The 27,918-nt window shown below is 36.3% G+C and overlaps 1 protein-coding gene across 3 annotated transcripts; it reads left to right on the forward strand.

Annotated features, from left to right (window-relative positions):
• Positions 1-67: 67 nt before the first annotated feature.
• PUM3 (pumilio RNA binding family member 3) lies at positions 68-27,902 on the forward strand. Of its 3 annotated transcripts, none has more exons than XM_085311419.1 (18): positions 68-217; positions 639-745; positions 1,446-1,628; positions 3,790-3,925; positions 4,690-4,765; positions 5,288-5,381; positions 5,614-5,680; positions 6,692-6,866; positions 7,719-7,822; positions 8,363-8,441; positions 10,070-10,168; positions 11,405-11,458; positions 12,954-13,034; positions 17,930-18,072; positions 18,962-19,184; positions 20,516-20,603; positions 22,815-22,905; positions 27,649-27,902. In XM_085311419.1, exons 1-18 carry the CDS (start codon positions 144-146, stop codon positions 27,791-27,793), a joined length of 2,019 nt encoding a protein of 672 aa, XP_085167545.1. In that variant the 5' UTR covers positions 68-143; the 3' UTR covers positions 27,794-27,902. The 3 variants fall into 3 exon arrangements, with proteins under 3 accessions (XP_085167545.1, XP_085167547.1, XP_085167548.1); XM_085311421.1 differs by lacking the exon at positions 68-217 and adding an exon at positions 228-537; XM_085311422.1 differs by lacking the exon at positions 68-217 and adding an exon at positions 228-527.
• Positions 27,903-27,918: the final 16 nt, after the last annotated feature.

Genomic DNA, 27,918 nt, shown 5'->3' on the forward strand with positions numbered 1-27,918 from the left:
GCCGCCGATTGGTGGGGGCGGGCGCGCGTCAGTCAGCTCCCGCGGCGCGGCCCGCGAAGGCGAGAGGTGGCGGGTTCGACGGCCGCGTCGCAGTTTTACGGCAGCGTGGTTCGGTGCCGTCGTGCGGCGGCCAGCGGTAGCCAATGAGAGCGGCGTCCCCGCCCCGCGCAAGCGCCGCAAAGTGCGGACGAGCCGCGGCGGGGTTGGCGCGTGTGGCGTAAGCAGTGGCGGCACGGGGTGGCGGCGGGACGGGCAGGGGCGGCSGTTACGGGCAAGGGCCGTGGGGCTGCGCGGGGCGCTCGCTGGAGAGAGAAAAAAAGAAAAAAACGAGCCGCTGGATGATGCCCTGTGTGGGACTGCCGCGCTGCCACAAGGCAGCACGAGGAAGCTGAGGCTTCCTAGGCCTCAGCGTGAGCCCCCCCCGCCCCCCCCGAAGCCGCAGCTCGTGGTTGTTGGCGGGTGTTGCAGCACTGACCGCCAGAGAGGAGAGTTCAACTCTGTCAGCTCCGTTAGCTGATCTTCAGGGAGTTGCGGATTGTATTTTTTTGTTTTTTTGGTTTTTTTTGGGGGGGTGGGGAGTTCCTCAGGAGTGAAGAATGGATGTTTCAGTGATGCTGTTCTTTATTGTGCTTTTGCAGCGTTGTCACGATGGAAGCCAAAAGTAAAAAGAAGTTCGTAGGAAAGGGTGGAAGAGTGCCTCATGGGAAAGCACCACACGGAAAAAAGAAATTTAAGAAAGATAATGGTAAGAAAACAAAAGATTTCCTCATAGAAATGAGCTGGCTGAGTGATTAATGTAGTATACAGCAAACTTAAGTTTGTTTTTTCTGTCTTGTGTTTAAAGCTCTGCTGACTAAAAAGAATCGGTTTATAACTAAGAATAAAACAGCTGAAATAGACTGCTCCATATAGTTGACATGAAAGCGTGGTTTAGATCAAAAATGGAAATTAGTAACTTCTTGTTTCTAGTTTTTGCATTCCCATGTTAACAAAAAAGCTTGTTTGAGAGTTCAGGCTAAGATGGAAGAAGTGCTGTGGATTAGGATTGAGGAAATGTCATTCAGTACTTGCTCTATTCTGTTTTGAACTGACAGTTTCAAAACAGCTGTGACCACAAGCTGTGTCTAGGTGATTTTAAGATTGCTTATTTCAAAGGTATGTCTAAGATATTGAAGCTCTTAATTTAGAAATTATATTCCTGGGTTATTATATTTCTGTATAGAAGAATTATTTGGAGAACTGGGAGACCCAGGGATTGTGATGAAAAAGACTGGTTTTGAGACGCCTGTAAGAATGGTCATGATATGTTGTCAGCAAACATGGCATTTAACATTCTAGCTATATATTGCACAGTAGTCTGTATCATAGTTGTTGTAGTAATAATGGTGTATTGTTTTGAAGCCACACTAGCCCTGGAATAATAGACTCTGTTTGTCAATGACTAGATTCTGGTCCTCCAAAGAGATTCCATAACAAAGGAGATGAGGAGGCGAAGTCTAAATCCATTACCAAGAAATTCGTGAAAGGAAACTTAAGACCTGGAAAAGCTAGTGTCAAACAATTCAAGAATAAACACCAATCAGAAAAAAATGGAAAGAAGAGAAAGCTCCAAGATGGTGAAGAGAAAGGTGAGTGGAATTTTAAGCCTGGATGCCAATGGACACTAGGTTCTTGTAAACATACTGTTCATCTAGGACCTCCTCTCTCTGCTTACCTTGGTCTTGCTTTTCATTGTGGCTGAAAGGCTTCAAGTTTATTTTTTAGGTATTTAATCTTTTCTTGTGGAATGCTGTACTTTTAAGCTTAAAGTTGGGGGCGAAGTCATAAGAATCTATAATTCATATTTATGAATATTCTTGGCAGTCGAAAGTAAAGATCCAGTGGCAAATTTAAATTACTGGTGTGCTATCATAAAACTCTTGTTATTTTAATAGCAGTATTAAGTGGCTAGTTTGAACCTGACTGTTTTCACACAAATCTGGGAAATAYGAAGTTGATGAGGGATTGTCTTAGAGAAGAAATTCTGTAGTCTAAAGGTACTGTCTAGTAAAATTATCTGCAACATGAATACAAAGTTGTGAAACGAAGTCATTTATCCTCTTTTGCAATATTTCTCTCCAGTGCAAGCTACTTAGTCACCTTATTTAAAATAACGGCTCTTACATTTTACTTTTGTGTTTATACAAAGAGGCTAAAAAAAAAGTGATAAAAACAGGTATTTAACTTTGGACATGATAACTTTGTTGTTCTTTCCCTGTTGTGAAACCAAGTTCTGAGAGGAGACTTGAACATGAATAACATAAAATGAAAACTAGATTATTGTGTGTGGGACTCTGAAGTTTTGTACAGATGTTAGTTGTTTGGGAAGAGAGGGGAAGAGATTGGTTATTTTAGTGTATCTGTTGTTTTGTTTTTTAAGAATAGCTGCACATTTAGAACGTGCTAGTTGTCTGGAAATTTAGATAAAACTATCAAAAAAAAAAAAAAAAAAAACACAATTGTGTATAACTGAAAGCTTCCAAGTATTGTGCAGTGGTGCTACTCTCAAAACAAGATGCTACTGGTATTTACTTGTCACTATTTCTGTAGGACAAGTGACAGAGAAATTCTAAAATAAACTTTGTTTAAAGAGAGCATAGTTTTTGAATGGGCAAGATAAATAAATACATGCTGTTAAATACCAACAAACAGTGGTTTAAAAATTTCTATCTTAAATTCAAGGAGCTTAATGTTTCCTCCAGAAGTACTAGTACCTCCTTCTATGAAATCATGCAATATAAGGTTATGGTTTTTGTCAAAGTATGAGTAAAACTAAAATCAAACATTTCTTCCTTTAACTCATCTGTGATGTTTTGTATAAAGTTATCTTAAGCTTGAATAGTGGTATATAGCTATTGTATAGTAAAGTCTCGTACTTAAGATACGAAGTTCAGTAAAAAGATAGGTGTGCAAGGCCTAGCATATAAGGCTTTACATAAGAAAGAGGTATTGGATGATAGTCAGTGGCATATTTGTATTATGAGGATGTATTGAAACCTGTGAGTGAACTAAATGATAATGTTTGCAAAGCCCGTGAATGAACTGTTAAGAAAGGTATTGGACAAAACAGTAAATAGTGTGTGTAGTCTGTCATTCCAGGGCAATGGATTATAAACTGTGGCCTTTATTTTCATTATTTTCATCCTCTTAAGTATTTCAGGGCTTTTTTGTTACCTTACCATCCATCTTTTAAGGTAATACAGTAGTGAGACAGACTATTTGTGGCTTGTATGTTTAAACTCTTACTAGCATTACTTTTTAATTCTTGTCTTGACATTATCTGAGACCTGAAAAAGAGGAACTGCAATAGGTTTTAATTTTTAATCTTTCTTTTTTTTTTGAGAGCTATGCATTTCTAAATCAGGGTGCTTTTCAGAGAGGAAAATAGCACAGGTGAACAGAATGAAGAAAAAAGGGAGAACTACCTGGGCTCCACAGTCACTGGTYAGCAAGTGTATCCTGGGTCAGTATTTAGCCCATTACGATGATTAATTGAGATGCATCCTTTGATAGAGTATTGAGGAAAAATTACGTGTTTGCCTTGTGCTTCCAGTTATCTGGAAGTGGAAATTACTACCATAGAGTAGCTGTTACACATTTGCACACTCGTATTAACTGGCTGGGTAGCTATGGGCAAAGACCCTGAATGGGTAGCAGTTTAAGTCACAGACCTACTATAGTTAATACTAATAGCGGATTCCCTTGTACCTCTCCTATTATTAAAAAAAAAGTATTTATTTTTATCTTCAGGGCCAGATTCTAAGAAGCCTAAATGGAATGAATTCAAAAAGAAAAGGAAAGAATTAAAGCAAAGCAGACAACTTAATGACAAAAGCAATTATGACATAATTGTAAAATCAAAGCAAATATGGGAAACTGTGAGAAGGTAATAATGGTTCTTTTCTTTCATTCAATTGGCTTCTAGTCATAAGTCTTGTGGTAAGAGATACTTTTTTCTACTCTTACAATCTTGTGAAAGTATATTTCCTTAGTAGAGCTTGATGGGTGAGTAGTTACATTAGATGCATTTTTGTAGAAGACTGAGGTAAAGTGTGATGACCAATAATCACTTTTTCTATAGTGTCAGTACTGATACCACTTTTATACAGAAATGCTTAAGTAAGTGCAAGCTGTTACAAAAACAGGAATTTCTTGGGTCTTATGTTGACATATCTTTGAATCACAAAGCATAGAGCAATATCATTGGTTGACAATCTGGTCACTACATTTTTTCTTTTTTTGTGAGAGTTTACATACTCAGTGTGGGCAGGTGTAATTTTAGGACTGGGGCCTTACATCAGAAGGAGGAGTTGTTTTGTGATGTTTCAAGTTGCTCTACTACCCAGTCTTGGCTATAAGAGGCTTACAGATCTTCAGTGTCTTGGTAACATGAGCAACTGTGACCATAGACTTGAGCTATTTTTTTTTATGGTGCTATTATTACTTTAGAAGATCATTGTAAAATTGGAAAAACTGATTTAGTTTCTAGGAACTGAAACCTGGTCAATTATATCTAGCCATGCCTTTAATGAATTAGCAGGAGCTAATTGCATTTTAATTTTTACGGTCTTTTAATTTACAGATACAACTGAATCATGTTATCAGAAAGCCACTTGCTTAATTAACATTCTTTTACTTGTTTGCTTTTAGGAAGAAATGTGAGAAAGAGAAGCGAGAAAAGCTAATGAATGAGCTACAAAAGCTGCTTCACGGGAAAATTAAAAGTGTAAGAAAAAAATGCCACTGTAACAAATCAAATTAGACTACACAGTTCATAAAAGTTCCTTTTAAGAATTTTGAAATGTCCTGATAGTTACTGTGCTAAGTAGTATTTCTTTATCTACTTAACTCTTGAAATGTGTAAGCTTGCAGTGTGTTACTGATGTCAGTGGGTTCTAAAATGATTCTTACTCTCCTATGCCAAAATATATCACTTCTATTCTGAAATTCCAGAGCAAGCGAACCATTTCACATTTCTTTCCCTCACTGTTGAATATCTGAGGCATAATACAGTTGCCTTTCACTACCAACAACTTACAAGTATTACCCGTATTTTCTCGGTAGAGTACTCTTATGGCAGTAAAAATTCTTTAAAATGAATTTCTTTTAATCAGTTGGCTATTTTATAGTTGGTAATGCATGCTATATGTGGCATAAAACTATATCAGAAATCAAATGCATTAAATTAAATTTGGAGCATAATGCCATGTGAAAGGCATAGGATAAATAAGATGTTTTTGTCCTGCAGCTGGCATTTGCACATGATTCAACTAGAGTGATCCAGTGCTTTATTCAATATGGTAATGACAAGCAAAGGCAAGAGACATTTGAAGAGCTAAAAGGTACTTTTTCCCATTGACGTTGTACTTGCAACCTGCTCTACTGTTGTTAGTATGCATTAAGAGAAGCGATAATGCCACTGTTGTTTTCTTTTGAATTATTTCAATTTTCTGTTGAAATGACATGTCATTTCTAGCTACCTGTGAACACTTATTTATGTAGTGTCATCTTGTTTTTGTAGAGGTAATATAAAGAAAAATAAAAGCCAGCTGAACACTTTTTCCCTCCTTCTAGATAGCCTTGTAGAGTTGAGCAAATCTAAATATTCCAGAAATATTGTGAAGAAGTTTCTTATGTATGGGTGAGTATGGAAAAGTGAATTTGCTCAGGTCTCTGTTACGTTGTTTCATCTTTGGTGTGAATGTTCCTTTTAATCTGTAATGCATTGGTTATTAACAAAAAAGTCTCTGGATGTGTTTCTGTAGTAGTAATGAGGCAGGAGGCTAGCTGGTAATGCTAGCAGCAGTCTTCCTGTTCCAAAAATAATGCTGAAGTTATGCACAGCATTGAGGAAAATACACTGAAGATGCACAAAAGCATGCTTAAAGTTGGTCTGAAAACTAGAAACCTGTTTGAAGGACTTTTCATGCTCACTGTTGAAACTGTAGTGTTCAGAAAAGCATCCTTTCTTCTGCAAAATTTAACCACTGCTTTCTCAGATTGCTTTTGCCCTACAAAGTACGGAACATAGACTTTTGTCCTTGTCTCATCTACGCTCTAGCTGCTTGATAATTCTCCTCTTTCATCTTCCTTCATATATATTTGCTGGTTTATTGAACTTAGCTACACAGACTTATTACTACAGTCTTCTTTGCTTCTTCAGCCATCTTTGTAACATGACAGTATTATGCCCAAATGAGCAAATCTTTAGGCTTTTCTGAGTACATAGGGATCTAACTGTCATACYTTTTGCAAGCCTCTCCTGTGCATGCTTTTGCAGAGACTTACCCTGCAGTTAACCGACCTTAAAGTAATGTTGACTGATAATCTTCCCATGGGAATCTGCTAATGAAAACTGTAAGGGAGTCAGCTAGTAGCAGTGTTATCCTTGCTGTCATAAAACTAGATACAGGCTATTACGATTTTTTTGGAAGTTCTTTCTCTGAAAATGTGCTTTGTCATCCATCATGACTTCAGAATGCTAGCTTTTTCACCATCTTTTCCTAAATGCCGTAAAGGTCATCAAGGTGTATGTATTTTCTGTGTTGTTACACTAATATTTGATAACCTAAATATGCTTCCAGAAGTATATTAATAAGTCAGTACTTTCTTGAAGTTTTAACTCCTGCTATCAATCTTTCCTATGAAACAGGACAAAACCACAAGTTGCAGAAATAATGAAAAGTTTTAAAGGCCATGTGAGAAAAATGCTCYGTCATGCTGAAGCGTCTGCTGTAGTGGAATATGCATATAATGACAAAGCCATTTTGGAGCAAAGGAATATGCTAACAGAAGAGCTATATGGAAACACTTTCCAAGTTTATAAGGTGATATTCTAACATTTTCTAGTCTAAAATATTTTAGTGTCTAAAGTATTATGTCAATAATATCCTGCTTGTCTCTCTTATTTCTTCTCATAAAATTCCTTTTCATGTAGTTGCAGTTATCCTAGTGCCTAGTCTAAAGTAGCTGTCCTTGCTGAAGTCAAGTTCCGGTTTAATTAAACCATGTGGTTACTATTTTTACATTTACATACTATTTTTACAGGTTTCTGACATCTGATTCCCCTCAGTCCCTGTATTTAACACACGTTTTTCTTTTCAGTTTGTGTCTGGTTAAACAGCTCTGCTAAGAACAGATTCTCGTAGACTTAACATTGTAAATGTTGAGAGTAGATGCCAGTAGGTGCTTCTGTATTTATCTCTTTCCTCTCTGCCATCCTTGGACTGGAATTTCCTGGACCTTCACTAACTTCCCAGTTCACTGAGGTGGTGTGAGTCATATCCCTGACATTTATGCTTACTGTCATGCAAAATATCTGCCTTACCTCAGAAGCCTCTTACTGTGCTGCCAGTTTAATCCATGTATGATAGTGTCATAAAGAGCTAGCTATGTTTTGTCAAAAACTCGTTCTGAGCATAAAAGTAGCTTTTGTTTGCCGATCATTGATACAGTTTGTAGAAACTTCTTTTTAAGTATATAGCTTCTGACATCTTCAAGGTAGATAACCTTTTTTTTTATTGGAAAATGTGTTTGTTGTTTTACTTTCTGTACAAGATATAAAGTGTTGGAGATACTGTTCATAACTTTTGACTGAAAAGGAACTAAAGAAAACCATTTTCTACAATCTCTGATACCTGTTAGAAATCATTAAACCTCTGATTTGGCACTCGTTTCAGACACCGGTTCATGCAACACTGGATAAAGTGTTAGAAGCTCAACCTGAAAAGAGAGAGGCCATTCTGGATGAAATGAAACAAATTCTTACACCAATGGCACAGAAGTAAGTGTGTGTTTCTCAGCCTGTGGTATGACAGTGATACTGTTGTTTCTTTTCAGCTGTAAAGTTACAACATTATATAGTAACTAACTATGATACTTTCTAAAATATTGTGAATATTTTACACTGCTGTGAACTCGTTTTAAAAACAAAAGCTTTTTTTCTTGAATTCAAGCAGTATGGTATTCTTTTGTAATGCATGATTAGTTAAGCTTTCCCAGTGGGCTTTTGGGAGAAAATACTGTGCAAAGTTCTACAATTTATATCTTTTGGTAGAAATTTCCACATACTGTAAATACTAAACCTGTCATCCAGAATGAGTCTGTGTTCTCCCTAAAAAGTTGTTTGGAATTTCTTGCTTTGACTTTCAGGGGACGTGATTTTTTTTTTTCCAGGCTTGTTAGAAGAGTTACTGCGTACTACAACTACACTAAGACTGACAGTTTTTTCTTTTTTTTGATATGGAGTAGTTTCAACTTATGTTAAAATCATTGCTTACGTTAGTACTCCTTTTTTCCTTTTTTTTGTCTTCCCAAAATACAGGGAGGCTGTGGTAAAACATTCACTGGTACATAAAGTATTTTTGGACTTTTTCACTCATGCTCTTCCGAAGCAAAGATCTGTAAGTGTTTTGGTTTTTGTTTTGTATTTCAATGGAATGTTTTGAATTCTGTCATGAAAGCATTGTAAGATATCTAAAAGATAAAATTGTATTCTGGAATGCTTAGGAGTTCTATACATGTGGTGAGTCCAGATAGACGATTGGGGTATGGTATTATATCGGGATTTAGAGTTACAATGAACTTTCACACAGCAATAGTGATTGTAGTGAGGGAGGTTGTTTTTTGAGTTTTTTTTTTTTAACCTCTAGTGCAATAACTTCAGTTTTTCTCTGTATTTGATAAATGGTCTTTCTCAATAGCTGGAAAATRAAGTGTGTATAAAGCTCCAGGCATTGCTCCAGAAGTTTAGCTTTCCAGTACATGATTTCTCAATGTCTTCTACTCATCACCCAAAAATCCTTTGACTAAAGGACAATTATTTGGCCCCTCTCCTCAGCAGCCTCAGACTGTTTTCTGCTTTCTCCTGAAACAAGCTGATGGCTTGTCTTATCACTTGTATATTAAATTCCAGTTACAAGCTTTCTCCCTTCACTCTTGAAAAAAGTAGACCTAAATTTATCTGAGTAAAGTGGTGTCCGTGTAAGCTAGAGTCCCATTGGTTTCATCTTTTGTAAAGCCCTGTCTGCCAGCTTCATTCTGATCCCAGTTCTACGCACTGTCTAACTGACCTAAAGGCAGTCAGGTACATCCTTCTGGACTTGCTGTGTCTTACCTATTTCTGCTAGTCTGAACTCCTCAACTCTTACTTGTTGCTATTAACAAAATGACTCATTCATGTCCTATTCTAAATCCAGATCTCATCTTAATTGAGGATTCTTATGTATGATTTCTTGTACTACTGTCTTAAAGAATGCCCCTGGATTAACAGTGTCCCCAAGATAAGAGGAATAAGGATATATCTCTTCTTGCTGGCTTTTTGTGCACAAATGGTAGCATCATGCTGTGATAGAGCAGTTTGAAAATAAATGGTAAAATGCTTGGAACCTTTGATTGGGGACCTGGAAGAAATTAGGATTAGAAAAGGAGATGGATGGAAGCCTCGTGTCAGAAAATTCTGTCAGATAAAGAAATAAATTATATCTAGAAATCAGTTTTTATATTGGTTGATGTTACTTGTCAAATGATTTTAGACCCTCACTCCTCTGTTAAGACATCTAAATTTTGGCTGGATCTTGTCATAGCTGCTTTATAACCTGTTTTAACTGGTGTTCTCCTTTCTCTGTGGCTGACACGTATGTGTATTTACAGGTAAGCTGTATCCCTTCACAGCTTTTCTTCCTAAATCTGTGGATTTTTGTCTCATTTAATTAATGTGATAATTCTAAACACCTTTTATTGAATTTTCTCACTAGGACAGCTGACAGGCTTAAATATAATTCTGATTTCCAGGCTTAAATATAATTCTGATTTCCCACAAGACAATGAATAGTGTAGTTCTGAAAAGGGAAAAAAAATCTGTCATTTACAGCTTTTGGTACTCTTGAGACTAGTTTTCGTAGGTCAAGGTGAAAGAGAGGGGTATTGTAGACCCAATAATATGAGTGGAATAAATTCCTTTCATGTCCCCCCCCCCCCAAATCCTCCTCCCCAAAGAATTCCTCAGATTATGTAATCTTTTCTTCCTCAGGAGATGATAGAAGCTGTCAGGGAAGCTGTCATCTACCTGGCACACACTCATGATGGAGCCCGAGTAGCAATGCACTGTTTATGGCATGGTACTCCCAAGGTATTGTGTGATATCTGTCTACCTAGCCCAGTTTAGTAATAATCACATCTGAGACTACGTGAATCTGTTTACAAGGGTCCTTTTGTCACTGCAGTTATCTGATGCAGTTACATTTTTCAGAGCAAGCTTAAAAAGTGGACCTCTTTTACTTACTGGCAAACGTAAGCTGGTAGATATTTGTGGATCAGTGCTTACGTGAGATCTTTTATAGTGGAAACATCTCATTTTACTTTTAGCAGAGTTCTTGGGGCTAACACATAAAGCTTTTACATTTTAAGATTTTGGGTCATTTGTTCTTTCTGTAGATTTCTTAGTGCAGGTCAGATTGACAGTAGGGAGAGGGCAATTGTAGAAGTCATAATGTAGATTTACGCTTGGCCTTGAAATGTCAAGACTTTATGTGTGTGTGTATATATATATATATGTATATGTGTGTGTGTATATATATGTGTATATATATATATTTGTGTGTGTGTGTATACACACACACACACACACACACACACACACACACACATATATAAATTTATAAAGAGCCTTGTTTTCAGTTTCTTGTTCAAGAACTGCTGATACTGTCTCCTGAAGTACCTTAGGTGTAAGGGATGCCATCATGCCGTCAGCTCTTTTGGAAGTAGGATAATGCCTCATTTTTTTGCATTAGCAAAAAGAAAAACRTTGTTTTGAAAAGAAAGACTTAAAAATACCTTGTTAAAGAGTATTTAAAAAAGAAGTTACTGGAGACTGTGGATTAGTAGTAGGTCACAGGGAGAATGAGCAATGCTCGTAGGAGCCAAAATTACAAGCACTGGAGAAATTGTCCGCAAACAATTATGCAAGTAAAGGATATTGCAAGGTACTACTGTTGTTACTCCTTATCCTTTTGGATAGGTTTCATTCCAAATGAAGAGCTGAATTGCATTCTTCTGTAAGTAATGGTCAGGATATAGGTGAATTTATGTGGGGGTTTTAAGTTGCCATTTYTTGGGGTGTCTCAGTGCTGGACTAGACTTGTGCACACCTCACAGAACCTTCCAGGGATTGAGGCTTTTCTCGTAGTTTAGGTGTAACCTTTCACATTGTTTATGAAGTCTTCACTAATAGTACAGATTTTAAACTTTAGTCATAGTGTGTGCTTTAGGAAACAGACAGAAGGTCATGTTTTTGAAGCTGTAACAGTTTAGTTTTTCAAAATCAGTGTTACTGGCTCAATGGTGTTTCTCCTTTCCTTTTGCATAGGACAGAAAAGTCATTGTGAAAACCATGAAGACATATATTGAAAAAATAGCAACGGTGAGTGTTCAGTTCAAATTATTTTCTAGTGTCTGAAACAGCACTGATTTGATAGTTAAGAGACTAGTTTGAATTCTGATACTAGAAACAACTATGCGAGCTTAATAAAACTAGGTTTAAATTAGTGGTAATGTAATAGGTCTTATGAAATACGTAAATTTTTTTGAATATTTACAGGATCATAATCAGAAGCTTCATTTTAAGCACTACATGCAGTAATGTTATGCAGTAAAATAGCTATTTTACTGAAATATTTGTGTGGAAGAAATTGCTTTGTTTAATTTCAGCTTTATATTTATGCCTGATTTTCTAATTTGTTGTTGCTATAGTAATTATATRTCCTAATTATTTTCTTCAATTATAATTTATTTCTTCAACTAATGAATGGTAAAGTTATTTGCTGTTTGAAGCAGAAAGAGAGCAGTATGATAGCTTACAGTACATCTTTGTATTATGTCTTCATCTTAATCCTTGGTTAACTTGTTAGGAGTAAAATAACTTGCATACAGAAAAGGAACAAAAATGAAGTACTAAAGATGTTGGACATTTCATTTCAATATTTGTATTTCTTATAAAAGATTAGGAAAATGCTCAATGAAGTTTTAAGTCAGAAAGCTGTGAAATGTTAAAAAAAATTGATATTAAAAACATGCAGTGGACAAAATCTACATCCAGTACTTTTCTGAATAAGATATGAGTGGAGACTGCAGTACTAATAGAGTAACAGTTGCAGCCATATTTCAGGTGCTAGGCAAAATTGGAACTATCAAGACATACTTTTTGAACTTCTTCATTGTAGTCATATTATTTGGCATGATTGAAATAATTTTCCTTCATAATTTTATAATACCAGAATGAATGACTTGTTTTTTTTTTTAGTGTAAAATCTCTTACACGCTTAAATAATAGAAACCTAGAATACATACACTGCGTTCATATGAGGAAATGACTGAATAACTAAAACAATATTAGAACTAGTTAAGGTCTGACCTAACTTTCATGTAAAGAGTCTCATTAACATAAGGTGAATTGGATTGTACCTTTGATTTGTAGATTTGAACATGCTAGAGGTATGTTCTCTGAAAATACAGTATGTGGTTTATCTCAGCAGTAGGCAAATCCACCAAAGAAATGAAAATACATATATATTATTCCTGTAAGGCAAATCTGTGATTTGAAATTGTGATTATACAATTAGATTGTATTAATAGCTTGCATATGAGAAATTCCTGAATTTATAATAGCAAGTCAAATTAATTTACCTTTGTTTTAACAACATGCTTCTTATAACAAACTGCTTTCAGAAAGAAGAATAGAATGAGAAAAAAAATGACAATAGTTAGCTTTTAGCTAAGGGTTGTGTCATGTTTGAGACAAACTGTTACAGATGTTGATTCTGAATGAATTTTTTAAATATATAGATAGATATATATAGGTACATATATATAAACTTTCCTACATGTCTTTGAACTTTTCTGCTGTCCTACCTTTGCAGGGTGAATTCTCTCATTTGGTCTTGCTGGCAGCATTTGATTGCATCGATGATACTAAACTTGTGAAACAGTTAATAATATCTGTAAGTAATTGTTTTTTGGTTTTTAAGTATTATGCTAAATACTGTTAGTGTGTTTGACAGTGTGTAGAAGGGTGAAAATTGGAATCCATAATTTTTTTTCCTTCAAATAAACTCATTTCAATCTCTTCTATTTCATTGTATTTATACCTTGCGATACAAATATGATTCATTTTTTTGGTACAAAAGAGCTACTTAGGGTCTAGCCTCACTTTCTTTATAGAAAGTCCTGCTGACTTACAGGTGRCCTTAGTTTTTTTGACTATTCTTATTTAATTTTTAGTCTAGATTCAGTGCTTGCTGAAAGTTACCTTTCTTTACGTGTCTGTCTGTAGTCTCACTAGTGAATGTCTGGAATCTGCATAAAGTAGAATGTTTTTGTCCTAAAAGTTTGAGCTCTGCTAGTTTTTAAGGAGACTAAAACTGTGGAAAACTTCAGAATGATGATGTCATCTTACCCATTTTACTGTCAAACCTAGAGTGTCCTTATTGTGCAAACTTAATATTCTGAAGAAAGCTGTTTCTCACATTTAGCTGTTTTCCTTTGAAAAAGCACCAGGAAGTCATCAAAGTGATACTCTGAGATAAACTGTGGCAGACTTAGAGGAACAGGGCAACTTACCTGAATATCGCACAACTTAATGAAGCATATCTGAACAGCATGACTTGAAACAGGAACAAATACTGAGAGACTTTTGATTGGATGCTGAAACCATTAATTCTAATTCTCAAAGCTTGAATTTTTTACATAATATGTTGGTAACTAAATGGCAGCTGACTATATGAATAAAATCTACGTAATATTTTTTAATCTGACTTTCAAAATGAATACAGATAGGTATCTGAAACGTGAAAGCACTCCAGTCGTTTTGCTGGACCTAGAGGGAATTGAAGAATGAACAGTAAGGATAGTATAAGCCAGTTTGTATCTGTTCCCTTTTGGAATGCTTCATTTCCCCACCTTCATTCAAATATGATTTAACAGGGTTTTGTAAAATGTTTGCACTTGGATCTTGTTTTAATTCAAACTTCATAATTTTTAAGCTGCTTTAATCTGTAGATTACTGTAGTGTTGTTTTTCACTTATGGAAGTGAAAAACACTTTTCACTTATATATTTTCATGCAAGCAGGATGACTAATGTATTGACATACCGTTGTTAAGTGCTTATAACTTGTATCACTCAATTGAGAGGCAGTAGCAGGGAGGTAAAGACAAGGCAATAGTCTGCAGGTGGAGGAAGAGAAAATGGTCACAGTGAGGTTATCTTCAAAAATACTTACAGTTGCTCTTTGAGCAACTTTGTGTAGGGGGAGTTTGCCTACTCTGGCCTGGGAGTTCAGTCAAAGTCTTTTCTCTCTTCTGTGGGTTTGGAAAGATGAAAGAATCCTCATGTGGAGTTAGTTTGTGTTTCCTAGGTGTATTAGCTGTTACCRCAGCTTGTTGTTGTTCCTGGAGTCTACTGAGCAATGTAACAACTTTTTGGTAAGTTCCCAGCAAACAAGCCCTGGCAATTTTGGACTTCCTTGGTACAAGACAAATGATGCGTTTCTGTACTCTGTTATAAGCCCTTTACTTTCTAGTGTTCAGATACAATGCTTGATTTGAGTTGAGGCTTCCAGCATGTTGTATAATACCTGAATTGTTGGTATTTTTCCACCATCCAAGAACTTCTGATGTTCCCAGTTAATGGATCATTTGCTATTTGGCCATGCTCCTGCATTAATCTAGACAGAGAAAAAAATGAGAACAAGAAGGAATGGCCTTCATGCATACAGCTTTAGGCCATCTGGGTTTATACGAGTGTAGTAATAGGGAATGAATGTCAGGAAAAAGAGAAATTATCAGATGAGATCAAAAGCCAGTGTTTAAAATGGTGAATGAAAAGAAATGCCTACACCAGTAGATGCTGGAGGCTAGAAAGCAGTTTTGCAGAGAAGGCCTTGGGGTCCTGGTGGACACCAAGTTGACCATGAGCCAGCAGAGTGCCCTTGTGACAAAGAAGGCCTGTGGTGTCCTAGGTCACATTAAGTAAAGCATTGCTGGCAGGTGGAGGGAGGTGATCCTTCCATTTTACTCAACACTGGTGCAACCAGTCTGGAGTACTGTGTACCAGTACCAACCAGTCTGGAGCACAGTGCGAGAGAGGTATGGACTTACTGGAACGGATTCAGTATTGAACTGCAAAGGTGATGTATGGACTGATGCATCTGTCATAGGAGTAGAGGCTGAGAGAACTGGAACTGTTTAGCCTGGCGAGGAGGAGGTTCAGAGAGGATCTTACGAGTTCTTACAAATGTCTGATGGTAGAGTGCAAAGAGGATGGAGCAATAGGTTTTTTTCAGTGGTGCCTAGTGAAAGGACAGGAGGCAATAAGCGAATTTGAAACATAGGAAAATCAATCTGAACATAGGAAAATACTGTGAGGATGGCCAAGAACTGGAACAGGTTGCCCAGAGTCTGTGTTCTTGGAGGTATTTCAAACCTGACTAGACATTTGTCCTAGGTATGGTTGACTCTGACTAGGAGGAGCAAAAGGACACAACTAGGTGATTTGCAAAAGTACCTGCCTGTCTCAGCAGTTCTGTGATTCTGTGAAAGCAAGTTTTGAAGCATGTTTTGTAGAAGGATCAAAAACTCAAAGTTCAGTAAAGAATAGCTCAAATTTGAAAAGATCTCATACAGTTTGTCAGTTTGCTCATAGTAGAAGTTTAAGCAATGGAAAAAAAGTACTAAAGATCTTTTTAGGCAGAGAAAACTTACATTATTTGGGCAACACTTTTCTCTTTTGTAGTTTCAAACCAATCACATATATGGCTTGGCAGAAAGGTTGGGAATTTGCAGGTATTGTGGTCGTGAAGTCTTAAAAGCCTCAGAGGAAAGTCTTCTCATCTCAGCTGCACAGAGACTTAATCCTGGACCAAAGACTATGTGTGTTACTTTAAATCTTCGTATTGGTTCGACTGCACATTGGTTGCTTAGGTACCTACTGGGGTTTAGGAAGATTTGAGTGAAAAACCTCTTCTGTGATGATTCTAAGCACACATAGTGCTAGAAGGATGTTAACCGTGAGAGAGCGCATAGCTGTATTATTAAGCTTCCACTGACATTTTTCTAATAGTTGGGACACTGAATATGACTAAATTCTGTAGTTGAGAATCAGTGTTTTGGAAGGGAGTGAGGGGGAAGAAACACTTTTGGAGGATTTTAACAAAAATGCATTATCTGTTAGGCAAAATGTCTGCTTCATAGGTTGAGTTCAAAGTACAGATGATTATTGTCTTTAGTTTTACTAAATTAAATATTTCCTTTATTTTTTTTTTCAGTTTAGAAATATTTCAGCACTGTGGTCAGCCATCTAAGTGATGGATTTAGTGGACAGAGACAAATGTTGGTTTAATATGTATCATAACCCAGTGTATGTATGAATTAAGAAGGTATTATTGTAACATTCACAGGCATAAAAAAAATATATGTTCTGATGAAGAAAAATAAATCAAAAGAAATTATCTCTTATTTCGGGATATACATTCAGCTTCTGTAGCTATGTGAAGTTCATTCAATTCATACGTACACTGGGTTATGATACATATTAAACCAATGTTTCTCTCTGTCCACTAACACCCATTTTCACCTAGGTTTAAGCAACCTTTTTGCAATAGGAGAGTTGTCTTACCATTTCCTTCCAACTTCCAACCATCTCTCTATATTTCTCTTTCCCTCAAAACCAGTCAACCAAACTGCATGTTAATGAAGGATGACATGAAGGATGACATGATTTAAATCATTTCCTTTATCTTTTACTAGCTGTTGCTGGAAGGATGTTCATGATTGAAAAAAGGTTTTCCAATAGCTGTGGTTTTCCAGTAACTGTGGCTTGTATAATATGTTAAGTGTGCCCAGAGTACAGCCATTCTTTGATTTTTTTTTTTTTTTTTTTTTTTTAATGAAAATTTATATAGAAATTGTCATAATGGTCAATAATACCTGGGTGGTATTCAGGGTTCTCCAGTGGTGCCTGCTAGTTAAATATGTGTTGCTGTCTGGAATTGTGTCTGTATGTTGAAGTTTGGAAGAACATGAGGTCAAACAAATGGGTTAATACAGATGTTTCCTTTTAAATATAAAAGCATGCTTTTGTATTCAACAAGATCTCCTGTACATTAATGAGTTTCTGCCTCACTGCATTAGTACATCAAGGTATGATGTACCCACTCTATAGTTCACAAAGTGATTATTCCTAGGCAGCTCCTGATCTCTGGGAAATGCCCAGTGTTTCTGCTAATGTGCAAATAATCTGGAAGTAGTACTGATCGTCCTCCCTGAAGATGTCAAGTTTACTCTGTTACTGAAACTTAGTGATTACTATTGGATTTTTTTGTGATCGATTTTTAAGATAAACTTTTCTTTCTTTGGGCTGCTATCACTGCCTGTTTACTTACGCATGGTTATTTGAGAGTCAGCACTGCATTGGTATTTACTCTTTGGCATTGTAGTAGATGATCGTTTGTATGTCTTTAGGCTATTGAATTTGTGACTTTTACTGAGTTTGGTTGCGCAACATCTGACATAGTAGCATACATGTTATTCTTCTTAGTACTTACATGTATCAGTAGAAACAAATCCTGTACTTCTACAGTAGCTTCTAATCAGTGATATTGATGCATCTCAAACACATTTTTAACCTTAATACTTTCTTTTTCATTTATTTCACTTCTACCAGCTTTGATTCTATTTAGAGTTTTGGATTTCTTTCTACAAGCAAATCATGAATCTGATTCATAGTATGTAACTTTGCTTTCTTAAGCTTTGAGTTCAAAAGGTAATCAATCAGTCATTATCAGTGGCTCAGAACTATTCTTTCTTTAATGTTTTGCTGTTCTTTGTTTGCTTTTACAGGAAATAAATGCTTCCTTGCCTAGTATAATAAACAACAAACATGGAAAGAAGGTCTTGTTGTACTTGCTAAGTCCCAGAGACCCTGCACATTTTGTGCCAGAAATCATCACACTTCTGCAACAGGGAGATGGAAATGCCTATAGGTAACAGAGATAAGAGGGTTAAGTTATTAGAGCTAGCCTTCCATAACAGTTAGTGCAACTTTCTCTAATGGTTGATTAAATTTCAACTTTCCTTCACGGTAAACCTATGTAAACAATATATCTAAATAATACAGAARTGTTACTAGATATATTAATCTGTAGACCTTATTTGTACTTTGGTTTGAGATTGATGAGTGTTCAGGCTAGTATTTCTGTGAATGTTCTAATATGTGCATATAAATTAGAATACTCCTTTTAAAAGAACAAACTCGAAACAAGTAGATGTATTATCAAATAGAAATCATAAACAATGTTTAGCAAATACTATCTGTACATATTATGGGTTTTGTTCATTTAAATTTTGATAATAACCTATTACAATAGGTTGTAAAGGACAGAAACTGGGATTTATTCTTATTTAAACCAGTATATAAATTTTAGCATGGGAGGAAATTTTTAACATGTATTATTGGTGTTTTGAATTGCATAAAAGTGTATTTGAAATCTAGCAATAAAAATGTAAAATGATAATTTTAATTCTGTCCCTGATACTGACAGTGATGCTTACCAGCTTTTTAAGATATAGCAATTTTAGGGAAGCAGTGAACAGGTTAAGCAAAATTTCTGAATACTTGAGATAATAGAATAATAGAAAATAAACAGGCTAAATTACCATTGTTATTAAAAAAAAAATGTTAAGTTTACTGTCAGTCAGCTTTAAACAAAAGACAGTACCATGCAGGCATTATAATTTCTCATTCCGTTTGTTCGTAAAACACGTTTTGTGCACAACATGTACTTGATTCTATACTAAATAGAGAAGAGGATGATTGATGCTTCATTTTGACCTTTGACCTCTTCAGTAACGTGCACTGCCTTTTTTCGTCAGTAAGAAAAATACAGAACTCCGTCGCCATGAACTCCTGGAAGCCATTTCCTCACCTTTGCTAGAGTATTTGCAAGAACATACTCAAGAAGTAGTGATGGACAAAAGTACTTTTGTCTTAGTTGCTGACATCTTAGGAACAGCTCTTGGAAACATACAGCCCACACTAGATGCGATTGCTAATTTGGCAGCAGAAGAGCTTGTTCCAGGTGGTTGCGATGGGCAGGTAATATAACAGGACAAGATGCTGAGATATTGCTGTGAATTTCCGTATATTATATTATTAGTGAAATGAGGTCTGCTCATTTTTTTTTTTTCCCTTAGGAGGTTAGTGTACTTTCCTGACTGTACTTGTACATTAGAAGCAGTCTCTTGTGTTTTTGACATTTTCCTTTTGTAGTTTATTTGTGTTGCATCTGGAATAATGAAGGCTTGAAGCCAGCATTTCGTCTGAGTTGGAGAACTGGGTACTTCATGATCTTGAATCTTCCAGAAATAACTTGTATGTTTTATGGGAAGGTAGCTGGCAATTATATTGCAATCTCTGCTTTAATATTACCACTAAGAAATCAAGCAGTAACTTTTTATAGTAACACTTAGCAGTTTACACAGAGAATGATAGATTCCCATAGCTTTAAGTAAGCGTATGTACACACAAGGAAATATCTTAGATATTAGCTATCTATGTGTCTTATTAATAAATGACCTTCTTCGAAATGTCCTTGGGAAGCCTTTCCCTATTTTGTTGAGTTACACTTCAGTCAGATTTGGTTTTGTAGACTAGAAAACGAGAAATGCTGCATAGAGTAAATTTAATGTTCTCTTTTCRTAGTTTAGCTGAATTGGCTCTATCTTGCTCAGTTTTGCATGCCCCTTCTGCACTGCTTGTGGAATGTAGCAACATATATAATTCAGATGAAAGCAAATCATTTTATAGATGGAAGTTTACAGATGAAGGAAGAGTATTCAAAATGTCTTCTATTCCTAAAAAAGAATAGAGTTCATGGTTCTCTGCCACCCCATGAAAGGTGTGCTTTTACCCAGGCATTCCAGTGAGGTTCTACTTCTAGCCATTGTTCTAAAGCTTAGGCCTGCTTCTGTATGATGAGCATTTAGTGTAATTTTATATGAACCGCACATTTACTGTGAAGTTCTGTGAGCCATACTGCAGTAAATGTTAGAATCTGTGAAAATGTGGGAAGTGGAAGTTTGCATGCAGGCGGTTAGACCTGGTTAGACTCGGTATGAAGGGTTGGGGTGGATAAAACATTAGGTAATAAAGAGTGGCAGCCACAGCCTACATTACTGAATGTCAGATACTGCAGAGAAGGTAGTGAAAATAAATTGTTTATTTTGAATAAGTATATTGCATTCCAACTTGTTGCTTTTTGGTCACAGATAATGACTAAATAGATCAGTGTGATGTAGGGGCTAAGGGAAAGGTGGATAAAGCAAGCAGTAGTATTATAGGCAGAGAAGAAAATCTGTTTTAAAACACTGTCATTTAATAATTTGGGTCTGTCTTTTTTTTTTTGTTTTTTTGTTTTTTTGTTAAAGCTTCACATTGCAGAGCATCCAGCAGGCCATCTGGTTTTGAAATGGTTAATAGAGCAGGATGAAAAAATGAGAGACAGTGGAAAAGAAGGTATGTTTGAAATTCACCTTTATTTGATCAAATTATTTTAGATAACTAATTATTCTGAAGTTGTAAGATTGATGTATTTATTTTTTTAAAAAATATTAATATATGGAAGATGTAAGAGATTCTCTAAGATGAATGCTTTTATCTTTTTGCTGTTGTGAGCTGTTATATAAACAGAATGCCAGAGATAAGGTTGCTTTTTCTTGGGGGTTTTCCATGTATTTAGGACAGTGTTGTTTTCTGTGCTTAAAATGTCTTGATAACCTCACATAGCTATTCAGCAATTTATTATGATAGCAAAGGTAAAGACTTTCTAATAGGAATTATAATTGCTGGAGCATGTTCATTAGTGCTGCTGCATTACTGCTTTATAAATTGTTATAAAAATTCAGTCACAAAAGTAGGACATCTTTGCTGTTTTATATCCCAGAAGGCAGAGATTGGGCACAGATACTGTCATCTTAATTTAGCTTTTTTTTTTAACTTTTACTTTGTTATGTACTGTGAAATCTTTTGTGAAGACTCTTAAATCTCTGTGCTTTTTTTCACCATACCCTAACGGAGATTATTTTTCAAAGATTTTGTTTGAAAAGAATAAAATGGGGAAGAAGAGAGGGGCAGCATAGTGTAGTCTGGAGGGAACTTCTTTTGTGAGTGGGTGGGGGGAATACTTTCTTTACAGAATTATGTTGTCAAGCACTTTTTTTCTTGCTCTGTTCAGATACCCACTCCTCTTAAAGATGAGAGTTAATATAGATTTACTTAATGGTTACAAAAGGAGACTTCTGCTACTTCTYTTTAAAAATAGGTAACTAAAAGTGTTCAAAGGGTGAAGTTTTATCTCAGTGTATGTCACAGACACTATGAGAATATTTATCTGGACTTATTTCTGCTAACAGTACTCAGTTCCCATTTTAAACAAAAGCTGTTCTCTTTTAGTTTCTTCATTTTTCTCCTAAGTGTGCTTTCAGAATTGTCAGCATGAGTTTATAGCACTGGCATTAGCAAATAAACAAATCAGTATCACATTAGGAACAAGTCCAATAAAAGGTGACCTATTCTTCAGATGGAGTTGTATGCTAAAGTTACAGTAAAAAGTAATTTTGGTGTTTGATTGGGTGTTTGGGGGTTTCTTTTGTTTGTTTGCTTCCAGATGAGTTTGCTAAGCGTAGAAGTTGTTATAGTTGTCTTCCTGAAAGTCAGTTACAGAATCATAGAATGGGTAAGGTTGGAAAGGGCCTCTGGCAATCATCTAGTGCAACCTCCCTGTTCAAGCAGTGTCACCTAGAGCATGTTAGACAGGATTGCATCCAGGCAGGTTTTGAAGAACTCTGGAGAAGGAGATTCCACAACCTCTCTGGGCAACCTGTGCCAGTGCTCTGTCACTCTCACAGGGAAGAAATTCCTCCTCATACTCAGGCAGAACTTCCTGTGGTTCAGTTCTTGCCTGTTGCCTCTAGCCCTTTCTCATGGGACAACTAAAAAGAGTTTAGCCCCATCCTCTTGACACCCTCCCTTCAGATACTTAGTTCTTCAAATCCAGTTGAGGACTTGGAAGTCTGGCTGGGTCCTTTCTTTCACATACATCGTTAGTTTAATGGTTCTGCAAGTCTAGTTATTCTTCAGAGTTACTGAGGAAATATAACCGTGAAGTATCAGTACAGCTGAACAAAATAAGGGACCTAGCAGTTTTCATACGTGAGCGCTGGCATTGGTTCTGAAGTTTTAAATACATCTTCATTTCTTTAGTCATAAGCTCTGTTTCTTCCTTGGTAGGGTCAAATGCTTAAAACTTTAACACTTTTCTGCAGAAGTGTTTGTGTATTAGTTAATTACATATAATTAGCTTTTCAGTTGATGTCATTTTTACCAAGTTCTTTCTTTGCTGTGAATAATTTCTTTAAGGCATGAGTAACTTTTGACACACTTTTAAAAAAGAAGCAGCAAATATGGCTGTTATATACTAGTAAAATTTCACACTCATCAGTGCTACTGTTGTCTAATTTTAAGCAATGCTTGAAGGTATTCAGTGCATTGAAGAGTCAATTATTTTGAGTGAGCAAAACTTTGTTAATACTAAGTGAATAAAAATTATTTCATTAAATGACTATTGCAGAGAATTTTTAACAGGGTTGTGTTTAATGCTGCTGTTTTTTTTGTTTTTGTTTTTTTTTTTTTTTTTTTCTCCCTCTGCCTCCTTATGTCATCATATAGTTTGTTTTGGAAGAACATTGGTGGAACGTGTTGGTGTTGAAAATATGAAGTCATGGGCCGAAGTGAATCGAGGTGCCATTGTTCTTTGTTGGTATGTAAGACACATAAGTGTTTCTAACTGGTTTCAACTGTTAATTTCCTGAAGAGCTACAAGAATACCAGTTGTAATTTCTATTAGCAAAGTGCCATTTTTTACTTACCATGCACTGTCTTTCGTGTTGCTGTAACGTGCAGTGCAGCGTGGTACTTGAAAACCTGAATTTCTATAGGTTATTTTTTGAGGTCAGGCTTATGTAGCACTAGGAATATAGCTCTATGTTTGAAAATCTTGAAAGATTAAAACCACGTTTATGATATTGTATCTACTTTAAAGTGCAAAATTCCTRAAAGAACACTCAACTAATATTGTGTTAAAATAATTAACTCAGAAGTACCTGTGATTGTGGGCAGCGTATAGGAATCCAAACTTKCTTCTGTAACTTGTTATTTTCTCTTGATGCCTTAGAGAGGCTGGGTATACTAAGTGTCTTTGGTGTGCACCATGAAAAGGTTTAGGATGTGCCATTTTGCTTGCAATTTGGAAGTAGTGAACCATGCAACTAATGAGATTAAAGGGAGTGCATAGGAATCAGATTAATATTCAATCTAACAGTTGCATTTTGTTTTATTGAATGCCAACAGCTGCATTAATAATTGCCATTTTCTTTCTAAAACTGTAAATGTCAGTGTCAGGTCGTGGAAATTGAAGGTTGTACCTTAAGCCCTAGTAGTGTGTATGCCAAAACTGYGGGGTCAGCATCGCCTTACTGCTTCTTCATAACACTTAATGAGCCAACATAAGTAAACAGACAACCTATTTCTGTAAAATAAGAACAACCTCTCTTTCTCTTTCTTTCTCCGCCTATATACTTATTTAGTCTCCCTGCTGTTTTTTCTATTTGTGTCTACTCTGATGTTCATCCTCTTTTTTCACAGTGAAATAAGAGATGTGTTTGTACAGAAGTCTCATAATCTGAGTTTGGTTTTAGTTTTGAATAGAGTTTCCATTCAGATCATTAATGAGATATAACATCGTAATAGTCATATAGATCTGACTGTTCACAGAATCGTAGAATGGTAAAGTTGGAAGAGACCTCTGGAGATCATCTAGTCCAACCCTCAGCATAGCCCATATGGGCGTTGAATTTGTGACCTTGGCATTACTAGCATCATGCTCTAACCAACTGAGCTAAACCTGCCCCCCCCCCCCAAATTGTAACACTTTTTCTTTGTAACAGGCCTCTGAAGTTCAATAAATGCGTCTAATGCCTTTAAATTGTCTAATCCTGCACACAGATGTTCTGTAGAGATTTGTTTTTTGAAGGCCAGTGCACCCACAATATACTAATGCACCTGGATTTTCTTTTTCTAACTTAAGGCTGAAGGGATTTATTCCTTCAAAATTTGTAAAGAAGTAGAATTTTATTCATGCCTAACATTTTAATAGCTGTTCAACTGTTGTGACCGCAGTCTCACTGTCTTTTGAAAACTTTTAGAAAAAGCAATAAGCTAGTAATTATATATGAGAAAAAACTAGCACAGTAAAGGTTTTTTGTTTATTTTTGAATTGGTGCCCTGTTAGCTTTTGGATTACCAGTGCAGACTAATAATTTTTAAAATATGCTTGTAGAAGTGGTGACCAGCAGTTGTCTATTAGTTTGTCTCAGTTAGCTTGGATTTCAGCCAGGCATCCAACCACTTAAAAACATTTGTAGACATGTCTGTTAAGAATGTGGTTTATATATATCTGCTGCTATTCAGGTTATTATAGGGTGGGGGTTTTGGAAAGCTTGAATAGTTACAAAGTAGGAGAGTTTATTTCTCAAAACATCAGTCAAAAATTTTTCAGCAGTACTGAAATTCACCTAAGTGGATGAAAGATTAAAGTATTTAAGGAAAAATGTTTCATTTTTGTGTTGGAATTTGGGATATTAATTTTAATCAAATCTTCTGTAGTTTGAAGCTGTTTTAATGGCTCTTTAGGCATGATGATTGTTTGTTTAGGCAGCTGAGAAGACAAAACTTACCCAGCTGTTATTCATGTGATCCTTGTTTTACTCAATAACACATAAGAAATAATCTCAGCTAAGCATCCTTGCTTAGCTGCGTGCATTTGAGGTTACATAGATTACACACACAGCAATGCTAAATTTAAATTTAAGTAAGGATAATAAGTGCAGTTTCTTTTACATGAAATAATTGTTTAAACTTTTTTAAAAACCTCATTTGAAAAAAATGCTGAGATGGTTCTTTTGTCATAAAGGAACTCAGATCTCTTTTGCAGAGGTAATTTTCAGACACTGCTAGTTCTCCCTGAAGCTATGATTAATGTTTTTGTTTTGTTTTTTGGCTCTTGGAAGCCATCTGTCACTTACATGCAGATTTGAAATTCAGAATTACCCAGCTAGCCCACTTAAACATTCTGGCTTTCTAGTTGTTTAAGCTCATACATCAGTTATTTGCAGTTCATGTGTGTACCTGAGTGCTTAATATTCTGGTATACTGTGGACCTTCTCCTTTCATTGCAGTTTGTACTTTTAATTTGACTTCTATAAAAGTATCTGAGGCCTGAAATACTGCAAGAGTCCAAAGCCCTAGGAGGGAGCTCTCTGCAGATGTTATGGTCAAGCTTATTGTAAATAAAGTCTTCTTAGAACTTGGATGTCACAGATGCTGTTCTGTATACATTACTACATCTGACCTCTCCTCAGTGATTTTGAATTTGTCAAATGATGTGTTTATATCAGCGTAGAAACTGGCCAAAAGCATACCTCTTCAAATGATTTATTTATTCTGACACATCATTATTGTAACTGATAGGTATTATATTTTATATCCACAAAATGCATAATTCTTTCTATTCTTCTGAAATTTCTTCTTAGTTCTGGTGAGCGGGAAGGTGTGATGATCATTTGGCTGTGTTATCTCACATGTAGATTTTGTCTGTTAAAAACATGGTTTCTCAGAATATACGTATGGATGCTAACAATTTGGAAGCAGCTTTGCACTTCTAACACTTGACAAAATTCATGATTAGGAACTTAAAAAAAAAAAAAAAAAAAAAAAAAAAAAAAAAAAAGAAGTAGTTGTCTACAATGGTTTCCTAGGGAGTATGATCTTTGTTCCAGGTGGTAAACTGTATGAGGCTCTGCATGTTACTTACCAATGTATTTAGCACATTCTCTCTCATTACTCTTGACTTTCTTATCCTTTTCTGCATGGCTTATAGAAAAAATGAAGAATTATGACCCTCACCTGTGCTGAATGCAATTTAAAGAAGACCTCTTCATTTAAATTACAACTAAAAGTATAAGAGAGCTTGCCACTAGAAATTGTTAGTTATAGTTAAAGAATTAAATCTAGGAATGAAGTGTTTGAAAAAATACTATTGTCAGGTGGATATCACAGGTTTTCCTGCCTGTAGTATTGTCATCCTTTGCAGGATCTTAACTTGTAAGGGGACAAAATAAATAGCATCTCAAGCTACTCCTTTCTTACTCAGTTCAGCTTGCCATGGCTAATCCTTAGTATAAAAGTAGACGGAGAAACAAACTTTTAGGTAGCTGCAAATTCAGTTAGATGGGAGAACCCTTGGGATTAGAAAGAGCTGTAGTATCATTTAGCCCACTTGTTACCAGTGCATGTACATTACAGTTTATGTTCCCAAACTTAATTTGGATGACATTGCCACATGTAGTTTTGTTCTGGATTGCGCATGCTTTATGGAAAAGACATTTAGCTTTTTAGGCAGAATTCATTCACCATTTTGAATTGGGAAATTAAGCATACCATTACCTCTACTGACTTTGTATTTTAGTAAAAGAACATTTCATTTGTACTTGCCTAAAAGAAGGGGAGAAGAACAGTTGTTTTCTAGGTTGATCTGGACTGTGGAGAAACTTCTTCTTTCCTGATAGTATTTTACAGATTACAATGACTTTCCTTATTACTGGGGGGAGGAGGGAGATTTACCAGGGAAAGACAAATTGTTTACCAAAAGTAATACTTTAAAAACAAACAAACAAACAGAAGAACAACCCTAGTAAGGTGCACTGGCACTGGTTTCATTGGTAGTCTTTCAAGAAAGGTAGCACAGAAGTAGATTAGAGATACTTGATGTGTATTAGAGGTACTTTACTGCATCCGGTTTTAGACCCCAGATTGAAAGAAGGATACCAACAAACTGGAGCAAGTTCAGTGGAGGGTGACCAAGGCAGTCAGGGTGGGAACCGGGCACTGCGAGGAGAGGCTGTGGGTCTGGGCTTGCTTACCAGGAGCAGTGACAACCTTGGGACATCTCGCAGCAGCCCTTGCACCAATGGGCATAGGGTCAGGGAGATGCAGCCAGGCCTGGCATGGCCCCTGTGGGGCAGAACTAGGACAATTGATGCAGAGGGAGCACTGGGGGCTCCAGTGGGAACCCTTCCCCCATGGCACTGGGCCGGAGAGAATGGGATGGCTGCATCCTTGGAGGGTGTCCAGCCCCAGTGGGGCGGAGCCCTGAGCAACTCATCTGCACTGTGACTTATGCCTCTTCAGAGTATGAGGCTGGACTGGAGACCTCCTGAGGTTCCTTCCAGCTGGAGTTGTGTTATGTTGGTTGTATCCTCCCTTGATGTCTCAAGMTTTATGTAAAGTTTTACATCTTTTTCTAAAAGAAGACAAGAGAGTCTGCACTGAACTAGTTTCTTCCTCAACAGTAACCGTTTTCCTTTATACGGACAGCTTCTTTCTGTAAGACCTACATGCTGATCTTTGACATCTTTGTATTTCTTCCTGTTTCCCTTTCTTGTAGCCTTCTCCGGAGCACTGATCAAAAAGTGGCAAATACAGTCAGAAAAGGACTGAGAAGTCTTGTCCCAAAATTGAAGCAAAATAAAAATGCAAAAGGTATAGAAGCATTATTAGAGAAATTGACTTCCTCGTGTAAGAGAAGCTAAAGAGACCAACTACATCAGTGGAGCCAACTGTGAGTTGTTAAGACTTTGCATGGTGCTATATTTTAAGAAGCATTGTATGCATTTGTAAAATAAACCATCTCTAAAATGATTTGTCTGTTGTACTC

Source organism: Rhea americana, unplaced genomic scaffold (genome assembly GCF_003343005.1).
Source record: "Rhea americana isolate MKP2758 unplaced genomic scaffold, rheAme1 scaffold_340, whole genome shotgun sequence".
Lineage (NCBI taxonomy): Eukaryota > Metazoa > Chordata > Aves > Rheiformes > Rheidae > Rhea > Rhea americana.